The following is a 13,990-nucleotide window of genomic DNA, read 5'->3' as shown; positions in this document are numbered from 1 at the left end:
AATTAACTTATATGCTTTTATTTTATTTTTTGCAGTTGTAAATAGCAGCAATGGAGCTCTTTGTACATAACGCTTTGTCACATTTCTGAATATCTCCACTGGACAAATTTCCAGATATACAATTACTGGGTCACAGGTTGTTAACATTTTTTTTAACTCCTCATTCATATGTCCAATTCAAGTTCAAAGCACATTCAAATATTTTGAAAGCCACGTTTAAATAGCTTGTGGTGTTGTATCTCTGAATAGCTCTTGCTTTTAATCATTCTTCTTTGTGATGAACAGACATATTCAAATCACACGAAACCAAACCTAGTATTGATGGTGGTTGTATTGTGCAGGAAGAAAGCATTAAATACTCTGAATATGCAGCTCTGATTTATATACTCTTGGTTGATAACTCTTAGGGCGGTGTGTGGGGGGTCGGGGGGTGGGGCGTTGAAGACCTCCAGACTCTTTCAGTGTTCCCACAGCCTGAAGCAGAACTTGGACTTTTACTGATGCTCTCTCTTCAAAGCTGTAAAGGGGCAAAAACGATGATTTGTTCTGAGGCTTCAGGCAATGGCTTGTTGCCCTCTGCCCCAGCCCAAATGGAACACAAAGAAGATGTTGGCAGATATGCTCAGCAATAATGATCAGAGGTCTGTGGGTATCAGAAAGGCAGTCATTTACAATGTGCTAAAACAGAGAGATTGAAAATGGCCAGTAAGTTGACAGAAACTTTCATACCTCAGCTTTTCAGCATCCTCCTCTGCCCTGTGGGATCTGGTTGTACTATAATAACATTGCTATTGCCAGACCATTAATAATGATGATGTTTGGTCTCAAGGGCTCTTAAATCACCCTTTCTCCAGCAGGCATAGGCTTGGCCAGGCTAACCCCATTTTGCAGAAGGGAAATTATTTGTTTGAGGTTAAGCTGCAAATCACTGTGCTTTAGCACTAACTTTGGGAAGTCCCGAGTCTTAGGTGTGCGTTCACCCTGAGGCGGGCAGCCTTAGTTGTCGCTTCTATCACTGTCCTCTTCTCCAGACTCTTGATGAATTGGATTCATTGCCCTCTAGTTGAACCAAACAAGGACATTAATTTGAAATATCTGAAAGCTATTCATTTGTCAAAAGATACCTCAAGTCACACAAGCTGCAGTGGTGACATCTCTGCCCCTAGCTGACGGATTGGGTTGTTTACTCCTTAAATGGCCACATGCTGTGAGTCAAGGGAAATGTAATTCCTGACCTTAAAGTGTTTATTTCCCAAAGATGACAGATTACCTACTTAGACACACACACACACACACACAAATGCACACATGTGCACACACACATGCGCACATGCACATACACACACACCTTTCTAAAACAAATAATAAACACTGTATTGTATGGCACAGTTTGCTAAGCACTGTCATGTGTGTACTCTTACTTGATGCTCGCAATTATTGTCCTGACATTGATGTTTTCTCAATTTTATAGATGAGGAAAATGAAATTTAGCAATAGCAGCATTGACATAGTTGTTTGTTCATTTGCTTTTATTTTACCTCATTTATCAGATATTTGAGAGTTCTAAAATCATACAAATTTAATACATTGCTTTTTTAATGATTAAGAAAGTGGAATAAAACCAGAGTCACAAAGTAGAGCTAGCATAGATGGAACAAACCAGGGCAAATGTTAATAAGCAGACGTGCAGTCTAAATCGGCCTCCCCTGATTCCTAGCATTATGTCATAAACTGGGTCTAAGCTTTCTGGAATCTTAAGTTTAAATGGAAATAAACCATTTACAAGATTCACATCCATGAGGATGAGCACACCAGTTGTTTCAGAAGAAAGAAGGCTTCCCTCCCGACAACTGAAAGAAACATCTCTGGGTATTCAGTGAAGGCAGTGTTTCTCATGGCTGCAGATCAGGCTCACCTGGGAACATTAAAAAGTCCTCATGCCCAGGTCCCACCCAGACCAACTAAACAGCATCTTGGGGTGAAGGGTAAGGTGTCAGCATATTGTTTAAGAACTCCCCAGATGATTCTAATATGTAGCCAGGATTGAAAACCACTGACAGAGTAGATTTCTACAATGAATCCAAGAACCAGTTCCATGTGATGGGTGGTCTGAAGCCTTCTGTGTGCATCGTACAGTACAGTTTAGAAGCTGGGTCAGGACTGGCTGTTCCCACCTGGTTTCTGATGTTCTTCCTGGACATGAGAGGGAGCAACGGAAGGGTGAAGTGCGAAGGGCTTTAGAAAATGAAACTCAGATGTGTTGGGTATTACTTCCATGAGTGGAACTTTGAGTAAAGTGATAGGTAATTTGGTAGCTTCCTCATGGAAAGTGATTTCAAGAACACAACCTCAGTGAACTGGAAGCCAGTGGGAGGCTGACTCAGAACTTAACCCCTCGCCAATGGCCCATGGCAAAATCAAAACCAGTTTTATTTTATGCATCCCCGCCTGCTACCTGTATATGGCTCATGGTTATGAGAGGTGGGATGGCTTCATCCCTGTCCTGATATATTGGGCATCTCACCAAGCTAACAGAGAAAATAACAGCATTTCCAGAAGGCCTTACAGTTCTGCTTTTTCACTGACTCAAGGTTCCCAGAGTTCCCTTACTCAGTGTTTGCAAAGAAGATACCAAGGGGATGAAAAGCTACCTCTACGAAAAGCTATCAAGCTGCAGGCTTTTGGAAGATTATAGTCAGTTATTTTTTTAAAAATTCCACCAAGCATTTCTATGAAATAACCTGGCAATAGCGTTTCTACAGGTAGCAACATTGGAAGTTTGTGGTCATTGAGCACTTTGCAGTTTTTCAGGTACTCATGTAGGCAACATTAAATTTGTTCTCTCAACTTCACAAGAGTATCCACAGAAAGCAGAATGCCACACTTTTCGTTAGTTCGACAAAAGGAAATTTCTACCACACAAGGTGTTCCAAGCCTGTTTGATGATGGGAATCACCTGGGCCACTTGTGAAATACCCAGGTCCCTAAACCTCGCCTCTGGAAATGCTGGCTCCGAGAGCTTAGTGAGGCCTGGGAAACTGGCTTTGTTTTTTGTTTTTGTTAAAATAATTGTCCCAGGTTTTTCTTCCTCTTAGACAACTTTGGGAGACTGTGCTTGAAGGAAACCCAGATAATGGGTTGGTTAAGAAGCAGCAAGAGTCAGGGGAAAAATTTCTTTAAGTTTGAACTTTGAATGATCTTAAGTTTTTCCCTCCTTCCCCTACACTCAGTAACATTAGTCAAGTTCCTTAAACAAAATGTTTGGAGACAAAAATTGTCTTCAAATCCTGTAAAATGGGATAATTTTGTTGTCAGAATGTTAAAATCAGAAACAACAACAAATCTATATTTCACGGTGCCTACGTAATATGGCACCAGGGCCACAGTAACTGCTTAATATGTGGGAGTGACTATTAGCAATGACCAAGCAGCCAAATTGGGAACCACATCTCTAAATAAAAACTTGAAGCCCTGTCTCCAACCTAAAATAGAGATTCTCAATGAAGGGCACTTTTGCCTCTAGAGGATATTTGTCACCTAGACAATCGTCATGACTAGGGAGGAGCTACTGACATCTCATGGGTAGAGGCCAGGGACACTGCTAAACATTCTCCAGTGCACAGGACAGCCCCCACCACAAAGAATTGTACAGCCCAAATGTCACAGTGTCACTGCTGAGAAACCCTATCCCAAAGGTCCAATGAGACAAGTAAAAAATCTTGTGGGACACAGAGGCATTTCGGGCAGAGAAGGAACGGCTCTGGATCACAACATAAGACACGGATGTGCCCTCTGGTAGTGCCTCCTAACGGGGCCTATTTGTGGCACACCCAGGGTCCACCATTCTTTGTGTAAGATACAATGCGACGGGCATCCACTGGGGTTGTGCATTGTGGCAGCACTGGCTTTGACACAGAGTATCACTTTGCGTAAATCTTTCACCCCGGAGTGTCCAAGACACTTCATTAGACCAGTGAAGTGCCAGATTACAAGATCATCGTTGGAATCACCTGGTGAAATTGTTAAAATTCAAATTGCTGGCTCAATTCTCTGGAGATTCTGCTTCAGGGTCCAATCAAGGAGCTTGGAAGTCATATTTATAAACATCACCTCAGGAGTAACTGAGTTACTCAACTGAGGTTCAAGAACTGAAGCACAGCTACAGCCAGGGTCGGACCCTCTATGTTCTCCACCAACTCTGACCTTCAGGGTATCTGTGAGACCTGGAAAATGGAGAAATAAAGTCCCGCCAGATACAGTTCCCTTCACTTCATACAAATTAACAGTTTTTGTAGGTCTGAGCTATTTGGATTAATTTTACGTTTTCTATTTTTACTACTACTGCTGCCAGAAAAGAAGGAAAGAATCATAATGATTAACAATAACATTTCTTATTGTCTGGAGGGCATTTGTCACAGAATGTCAGGATTGGTGCCCTGTTGTTTAAGATGAAAATGGGGCTGGGTGCGGTGGCTCATGTCTGTAATCCCAGCACTTTGAGAGCCCGAAGTGTGTGGATCACGAGGTCAGGAGTTTGAGACCAGCCTGGCCAACACGGTGAAACCCCGTCTCTACTAAAATTACAAAAATTAGCCAGGCATGGTGGTGGATGCCTGTAGTCTCAGCTACTCAGGAGGCTGAGGCAGGGAAATTGCTTGAACCCGGGAGACGGAGCTTGCAGTGAGTCGAGATCGCATCATTGCACTCCAGCCTGGGCAACAGAGCGAGACTCCATCTCAAAAATAAATAAATAAAATAAAATGGAACGATCTCAAACGTCATCCAAAGTGCATGTCTCCACTCTTCCCCAGGGATTCTGGGGTAGGGAAAGCTTACCGCTCTCCCACTCACCTCCAACCCCAAGTCTCTGCTTCCTCTGACACTGCCCAGTCTTCAGATTCTTTTTTTTTTTAATACTAATTGTTTCTTTCTTTTTTTTTTTTGTTATACTTTAAGTTTTAGGGTACATGTGCAGAATGTGCAGGTTTGTTACATATGTATACATGTGCCATGTTGGTGTGCTACACCCATTAAGTCATCATTTAACATTAGGTATATCTCCTAATGCTATCCCTCCCCCCTCCCCCCACCCCACAAACTGATTCTTTTGTTATCTTTACCGGTGACTATATTGACACATAGGGTCTTCTCAATCAGCACAGCTTCCACTTACACCAGGCCTCTGCATATAAAGTGGACTTAACTAAAAGTTTGGGAAGTTTGTGGGGACTCCTAACAGAAGTAACCTAACACTGACTCATGGATATCCTCTGCTGAGGAATTCTCTCTGCATTTCTGCCAGCTCAGACTGCAGGCATCTGCCGTGTTGCTAGAATCTGGCTTCCAGGCCTCTTCCTTCCCACTCTGGATGACAAAATAAATGAATGAATGAATAAATAAATATTTATGTTTATATATAAGATATGTGTCCATATATGTGTCTGTGTGTATATATTTATACGTAAATATATGCGTATGTATATACGTACACACCCACATACATATATACAAAAAATGTAAAATTTTTTGGCAGAACCTCTCAGTTCTCCCTTTGTCCCTTTATTCTGCTCTCTCCTTATTGATCCCATCCTGGGGTTTGACTTTTCATTGCCTCATGACCCATTAAAGGGTTTATTAGAACAAAGATAATCCCCTTCCTCATAGGAATTCTGTTGCCAGTTGCTGGGAAACTAAGAAACCCCACTAAACTAGCATTTGTGAAGTCTCCCATTGTTCCTGAGCACTGGACACACTTTGCTTCGTTTAATCCTCACTGGAACACTTCGACGTAATTGTTGTCATTCTCGTCATTTTGCAGATGAAGACCTGAGCTTCAGAGAGATCCAGTTCATTGCTTGAGTTCCAATAGCAAGTAAAGCCTATAAGGACAAAGCAGAGACAAAACCCCTGATTCCCTCATTCTAAATCAGAAGTTCCCCTTCTTCAGATAGTCCTCCATCCTGTTCCATCCTGGATGCACATTAGAATGAGGGGTTTTAAAAACATCAGTGCTGGGCCTCCACCCTTGTACTGTGGGGGTGATGCCCAGGCAACTTCCTATTTAGAAAACTTCCCCTGTGATCCTAAAATGTAGCATTGCTCAGTGGCACATCGGTCCCAACATATCAACCTTCCAGCCAGAGGAACTGCGTACTGTCACACACACAAAGGCAAAGGCGATGCTCCCAGCTTTTCTGGACCACAGAATATGCACCACCCTGCAACCTCACCTAACCTGCTTCTAAACGTTGTTTTCAGACCCCAACTTGATAACATTTCAGATGAACATTTACTTGTCCAACAGGTCTTTCCACAATCCTACTTTTCCTTATCCTCTTTTTCCTCTTCACAGGCACAAAACAGCGTTCTCACGGCTCACCAGCCCCAAGCACCAGCTCCACGTGTCGCCTTACGTTGCCAGGTGGGTAAACAGCATTGCACCATTATCTTAGTGACCACAGACAACGGAAAGGCCTGGTTTCTCGGGAATTGGGTTGATAAACTGAGAACATGACCCCATAGTTATCCAGTCTACTCACGTTATCAGAGAGCTTTGTCTCTGTCACCCACATTTGTGAGGCCCCTCTAGGAATGGACATAAATATTTCTATAATTGGTTCACAATCGTCCCCCTCACCTATGGAAAGAATAGAATTTTGGTCCTCTTTGATGTTCATCTGGACATGCTATGGAAGGATCTGCCTTGTAGAGGCAGATCGTTCAAGGTAAGTAGTGTGAGTCTGTGGTGAGATCGAGACTCAGGTTTAAATCCCAGCTTTTCTGTGTTCAAATTGTGTGCCCTCACATGTGCTTCTTCAGCTTCTTGGAATGTCTGTTTTCTCATCTGTTTGGGAGAAGATAAGAATTAGAAATAATGCTTGTAAATTTAGCCCAGTATTGACATAGTGCTCATAATAATCTCTACTATTGAGAAATATGGAAGGCATGTATGACCTCTGTTCGACCCAATCTCACATGTACTGGCAAATCATAAGTATTCATGAGGATCAAGTATAATTATTGTTTAATATAAGGGGCACTTATTGATCATTCTGTCTCCATGCATGTGCTTACATTCTCAAATACAATTTAATTTTTATTTAATTTTAACAAGCAGAATTTGGAAAAGCACATCTGTTTGGGGTAAGGAAAGATTATAAAAGATAAATACCGTCATTGAAGAAAATTTGAAAAATAATAAACATAAGAAGGAAAAATGTTGCCAATAATGCTACCACTCAGGGTTAACCAAGATTACCTCTCCTTCCAGTCTTTATTAAATACTTTTTCTCTAGATTTGAATTAGATTAATACTTTATGTAGAGTTTTGTTTCCTTCCTTTTAAAACTTACCACTACATTATGAGACTTTCTTCATGTTATTAAATACTTCAACAAAATATTTCAGTAATTGACTAACATTTCTATGACTATGCCACAGTTTATTTATATGTCTATTGATAATTTAGCATTTATATAACATGCATTTTTATAAGTGACCTTACATTCTTGTACATAAGTCTTCTGAGTCTGTAAGTACGGATTTACCATAGATTCCACTAGGTAAGATTGCTGGCTCAAAGAATGCAGACATATATAGGTTCCTGACACATTATTACCGAAGTGATTTTCAGAAAGATGGTATTAATGTATGGTTTTAGTGTGAGTTTGTCCATTTCACGATCCCCTTGCTAATGCTAAACATTATTTTCAATATTTTACTGATTTGATAAGAAAAAAATGATAACTACATTTGGTTTGAATGTATCTTTCTATTAAAAAAACAGTTTTTTTAGTGTTAATTCACCTTTACATTTCTTCTGTGGGGAATTACCATATTTCATCCATTCTGAGAGGCACATTGCCTTGCATTTTAACCCATTTTAAATTGGGATGTTTTGCAGTCAATGGTGTGTGAAAATTCAATTAGCAGCATTTTTTTTTCTTGGTTGTACATGAAATAATAGTTCATTTTACAATTAGTGGCATTTTAGATGAAATATGACTTATGTCTGCCTGCTTTTGTAACTTCAATTTCTGTAGCTCCCTCACCCAAGTCAAACAAGTGGACTCCACATCCGCCAAATAACCCTTGAACTTTTCTTGCCTCTGTGAGTGCCTAGGATGCTCCTTATTCTCTTCTTCCCTTGGCTAATTTCTCTTTGTAGTCCTGTCAAAATCATCTAGGTGGAATTGACAGTGCACTACAATGGTTTGCTTCTAAGTCCCGTTGTCCATTGATAGGTGGCTTTTTCCATAATGAGGACTGTCTTATTCCTTTCTGCCCCCAGTGCTGCCAAGGTGACAGGCACTTACTGGGTATGCATTAATGTTTCTAAGCTGGGTACGTGGTGCGTGAGTGAGCAGCCTCCCATTTAGTTTACGACTACACAGAAGGGAACCATCCTCAGAAAAAAAGGCTCATCTTAAAGTTTAGATTTGTTTCAACTCTACAGACTTGCTCTTGAGTAGTGAGTAGATCTTGTTCTGTAGTTTCTGGAAGCCCCTCGCATCTCGTCTCTGCTTGAGGTTCTTATGCTCTTGGGACTACAGAGTATCAGGAAGAAATCAGCTTTAAACCAAGCAATTCCAGTGTGAAGTGATGGTGTTTGCTCCTGACAAGGTCATAGCCTTGCTAGATCAGGTGGGATTTCTGAGGGCATCCTTGTCACCTCCAAGAATATGCAGAGCTGTCCTGGGACCCACTTGCTCTGCTGGGGACCCAGGGATGGCCAATGGGTTCCCAAGGCCTCTGACTCAGAATCACAGCTACCTTGTCTTTAGCCATCCAAAGTGGTCCCAAAAGGAGTGTCTTAGGCTCTGCATTCTGAGCATCTCCAAAGCCTACAGGGCTGTAAACCACACTCCTCTGCCCTACAGGACTTGAGAGATGGTCAGAGGTGGAAGTGGGTAGTTCTCAAAACACCAGACATAATTAACCTGTGTAACTGGTACTACACAGTGTGCAGATTGACACTACAGGACAGAAGCTGCAGGGCAGCTGTGCTTCACATCCTGAGGGGTGCACGGAAGGAGCTGGAATCATGCTTTCACTAGCAGATGTGCTCACCACCTCACTGCAATACCCAGCTCTCTACTTCCCTTCCTGCCTCAGGAGCATCACAGATGCCTCCCTCTGGCTTGTGTGCCATGGGGGCCCCTGCCCATGCATGCTGGCTCCTGCTCACAGCTCCACCTTACCATCTCATAGCTGTAGAAGAGATGACTCTTCTGAATGACCACCAATAGATAGAATCTTTTAAAAACCTTTGATTTTACAGCCAGTGAATGGATTTAATTGGAATTTTAGGGTTTTATATTTCTTCAACACCACCTACATGATTAGATCCAGTGCAGTCAAATCAATCTGCTGTAGGCTGATCCAATTCAGTCATTAAGAGATGAAAACATTTGCTGTGAATTCCGGTCAAGATGGTCGAGTAAGTTCATTTTTTGACAAACACTCCTCTGCTCAAACACACGCCAAGGTAGGTAAAATTATAATAAAAAAATATATCTTTTTAAAAAGCTGGTGCCAGAGACAAACAACTCTGGGAACCAGAAAAAAAAAAAAAAGAGAGAGAACTGCAGAAGCCCTGGGACAGCTGGGATCCACATCCTGAGTAAGGAGTGGCAGGAAGGAGCTTGAATCCTGTGGAGCAAAAGGGACTAAAAGTGCTCCAGGGGACACTGGGAATCAGAGCTAGGGCTATAACCTGAATACAGGACATGGGGTGGACAGGCTAAAACAACTGCTGCCAGCCTGTTTCCTCCAAGCCACAGCTTAATAATATTAACAGGAAGCTGTTGGCCTAGAGAGATGGAAGGACATTGGGACAGCTTTTCTGCCAGACCGAACTAGCTTTGGAATTGGATCTGCAATATGCCAATATGATTATAGAGCATTAGTCATAAAGTGCCATTATAAGGCTCTGAAGTGGAAGTTTAAGGGAGGAGGTGGAAGTAACTACAAAACTCTAGGCAGGCGAGAGAGAGAAAGAACCCAAAACCCAAATATCTTCTTTTTTTTTTTTTTTGAGACGGAGTCCCGCTCTTTCGCCCAGGCTGGAGTGCAGTGGCGCTATCTCGGCTCACTGCAAGCTCCGCCTCCCAGGTTCACGCCATTCTGCTGCCTCAGCCTCCTGAGTAGCTGGGACTACAGGCACCTGCCACCACGCCTGGCTAATTTTTTGTAGAGACGGGGTTTCACCATGTTATCCAGGATGGTCTCGATCTCCTGACCTTGTGATCTGCCTGCTTCGGCCTCCCAAACCAAGTATCTTCTACTTGAAATTAGCCAAAATGTCACAGGCAACAAAAGAAGCAATAGATAAATTGGACTTCATTAAAATTAAAAACTTTTTATACATCAAAAGACACACGAATACAGTGAAAAGGCAGCTCACAATATGAGAAAATATTTTCAAATTATATATTTGATAAGGGGTTAATATCTAGACATATGAAAGATATAAAGAACTCTGGCAGCTCAAGAGCAGCAGCAACAACAACAAAAGTAAAACCCAATTCAAAAATGGCCAAAGGACTGGAATAGACATTTCTCCAGAGAAGATCTACAAATGGGCCAATAAGCACATAGAAAGATGCTAGTCATTAGGGAAATGCAGATCAAAGCCACAGTGAGATGCCACTTCACACCCATTAGGATGGCTACTGTAAAACACAAACAGAAAATAGCAGGTATTGGTGAGGGTGTGGAGAAATGTGAACCCTGGTATATTGCTTCTAGGAACATAAAATAACACAGCTGCTGTGAAAAATGGTCTGGCCAAAGGCAAAGTCAAGAAGCAGGGAAGTGCAGGTTAGAAAGCAAAGGGCACAGGTACAGGAGGAAGAATTGGTGCCAGTAGCAGAGTGTACCACAGAAATCGGCAACTGGAACATGAATTTCTTCTAGAAGAAGTTGATTTTTGGTGCAGGCTGTCAAACACTTTAAAATGTATTTAGGATACTCAGACAGCCAAATGGAGGAAAAATTATCCTAAAAACAATGAAGAAAAATTGTACAAACCCAAGAAAGCAGAGATATGTAAAAGAAGTGGTTCAAAATCTGAAATTTAAAAAAAGGAAGCAAACATATAGTCATTGCAATTTTAAAAAAGAAAAAACTATCAGTTGATAGTATAAGTTCAAGGTAGAACACAGTGGAAAAGTTAATTAATGTTGGAGGATAGTCCTGAAGACTTTACACCAAATATAGCATGGAGAGGGAACCATATCAAAAAAATGAAGGATCGTGAACCATAAAATTCTTAGAAGGAAACGGCTGGGCTTGTTGGCGCACGCACTTTTGGAGGCCAAGGCGGGTGGATCATTTGAGGTCAGGAGTTCAAGACCAACTTGACCTACATAGTGAAACCCCATCTCTACTAAAATACAAAAATTAGCCGGGCATGGTGATGGGTGCCTGTGATCCCACTACTCGGGAGGCTGAGGCAGGAGAAACACTTGAACCAAGGAGGTGGAGGTTGCAGTGAGCCAAGATCATGTCACTGCACTCCAGCCTGGGCAACAGAGCAAGACTCTGTCTCAAAAAAAAAAAAATTCTTAGAAGAAAACATAGAGGTAAATCTTCATGACCTTGGATTTGGCAGTGGTTTCTTAAACATAACAACGTGCAAACAACCAAGAAAAAATTAGGTAATTGAGTTTCATTAAAATAAAAAACTTTTGTGCTTTGGAAACCACTATCAAGAACGTGGAAAGACAATCCACAGAGAGAAAATATTTGAGAATCACATATCTGATGAGGATCTTGTATCCAGAATATGTAAAGAATCCTTACAACTCAACAATAAAAAGACAACCCAATTAAAAAGTGGCAAGGATTTGAACAAACATTCCTCCAAAGAAGATATACAAATGACATATGAAAAAGATATTCAACATTATTAGTCATTAAGGAAATACAAATCAAAACCACAGTGATATACCACTTCACATGCACTAGGATGCTATAATAATAATAAAACAAATGAAATAACAAGTGATGGTGAAGATGTGGTGAAATTAGCACCCTCATATGTTGCTGGTGGGAATGTAAAATGGTGCAGCCACTTTAGAACACAGTTTGGCTGTTTTTCAAAAAGTTAATCATAGAGTGACTTAAATGAAGTACTCATACGTTTTACAACATGGATGAACCTAGAGAACGTTTTGCTAAGTAAAAGAAGCCAGACACAAAAGGTCACATATTGTATTATTCCATTTACATAAAATACCCAGAATGGGCTAATCCATAGAGACAGAAAGTACATTAGTGGTTGTCACGGGCTGGGGAGAAAAGAGAGTGAAGAGTGACTTCTCATGGATATGAGGTTGTTTTTAGGGGTGATGAAAATATTCTGGAATTAAACAGTGGTGATGGTTGTGAAACATTATGAATATAGGAAAAAACCCTCAAAATATATACCTCAAAAGGGCAAAATTTATGGTTTGTGAATTATATCTCAATAAAAAATTTAAAAGCATGGAAGATAGACAAATTGCCATAAACTACTTCTCTCAGAAATTTTAGTAGGATATGGAGAAAGTTGTGGGAAAGCAATATTTCAACAAAGAGGTAATAATTTCCCAGAAGTAAAGAAAGACTCAAATTCTTAGATGGAAAGTACATCTCCAGTGCCATAACTAAACAAAAACAAATTCATACCTAAAGACATTGAATGACATTGCCTAAAGCTACATCAAGCGTGAGGAAACCTTAAATGCTATGAGAAGCTGATTATGTGCAGGGAAGTTGCAAGTAATCAACTGACAGCAAAATTTGCATTGGTAACAGTAGAAGCCAGAAGACGATGAAGAAAATATCTTCCATATGCTAAGGGAAAATAGAGCAATATGTAATAGTTAAAATAGCTAAATTATTGCTTATGAGTGAAGGCACATTAAAACATTTTCAGGTATACAATGATAATTTACCACCCACAGACAGACTTTCATTTAAAAAAGTGTTAAGGCCAGGCACGATGGCTCACACTTGTAATCTCAGCACTTTGGGAGGCTGAGGTGGGCAGATCACCTGAGGTCAGGAGTTCAAGACCAGCCTAGCCAACGTGACAAAACCCCATCTCTACTAAAAATACAAAAATTAGCCAGGCGTGGTGGCATGTGCCTGTGGTCCCGGCTACTCAGGAAGTTGAGGCAGGAGAATTGCTTGAACCTGGGAGGCGGAGGTTGGAGTGAGCTGAGATTGTACCATTGAACTCCAGCCTGGGCCACTCCATTCAAAAAAAAAAAAGTGTTAAGGGAAGTATGTCAACAGGAAGAAAAGTGAACCCACAAGGAATGTATGAGACACAGGAATTAGGGGTGAGCACATCAGTAATTAAAACATGTTGGTAAATTTGAGTGACTAGTGACCATAAAATAACATCTGACTTTTGTGTTAAAATAGGAAAGAGAAGCTATAGATGGAAGGCAGGATGTTTCAATATGGACCTAAGGAGTGCTAAGATCTATCTTGTCTTTGGTCAGAACTACGTAATTTTTGTAACTTTTTAACACAAAGGATCATCAGTAAAATAATGGAAACATAATAGCATTGTTATTCACTGAATATTTGTGTTCCCACCAAATTCATATGTTAAAATCCAATCCCCAATGTTGAAGGGGTCCAAATATAGCATGAAGGGGTCCCACAGACCTTGATCCAACAACAGATGAATAACATACACTGACACAGATATTATGCTTGTCAGTCCAGCTGAGAGTCTGGGCCGCTTACAGACCCCAAGGAGAGTGCTGTAAACAGTGGCAACCGCAGCCTGGCCCGACTCACTGGCCTTCTTAGCATTTATTCAGCACACATTAAATGACAAAAGTCTCAAGTAAACACCACTAGAAGGTAATTACCATTGCCAACCCCCCAAGTAGAAAGCAATCATGCACCTGCTGATGGCAAAGGTTAGTCTTAGGACCACATGATTAAACAAGCTATTTAGATAGACTCCTCTACATTCCAATGTTAA

The 13,990-nt window shown here is 41.0% G+C and overlaps 1 protein-coding gene across 8 annotated transcripts in view; it reads left to right on the top strand.

Annotated features, from left to right (window-relative positions):
• The window catches only part of PDE1C (phosphodiesterase 1C), a 799,595-nt gene that overhangs the window by 646,725 nt on the left and 138,880 nt on the right, over positions 1–13,990 (top strand). For all 8 annotated transcript variants that reach the window (XM_034963890.3, XM_063605671.1, XM_063605673.1 and 5 more), the window contains one exon: positions 6,353–6,421. In XM_034963890.3, the coding sequence (XP_034819781.2) occupies positions 6,353–6,421 (69 nt within the window). The remainder of the gene's footprint in view (positions 1–6,352; positions 6,422–13,990) is intronic.

The sequence above is a fragment of the Pan paniscus genome, chromosome 6, assembly GCF_029289425.2.
Source record: "Pan paniscus chromosome 6, NHGRI_mPanPan1-v2.0_pri, whole genome shotgun sequence".
NCBI classification, from domain to species: Eukaryota; Metazoa; Chordata; class Mammalia; order Primates; family Hominidae; genus Pan; species Pan paniscus.
The sequence above is the reverse complement of the archived record's forward strand: the minus strand, read 5'-3'. Positions and strand labels throughout refer to the sequence as shown.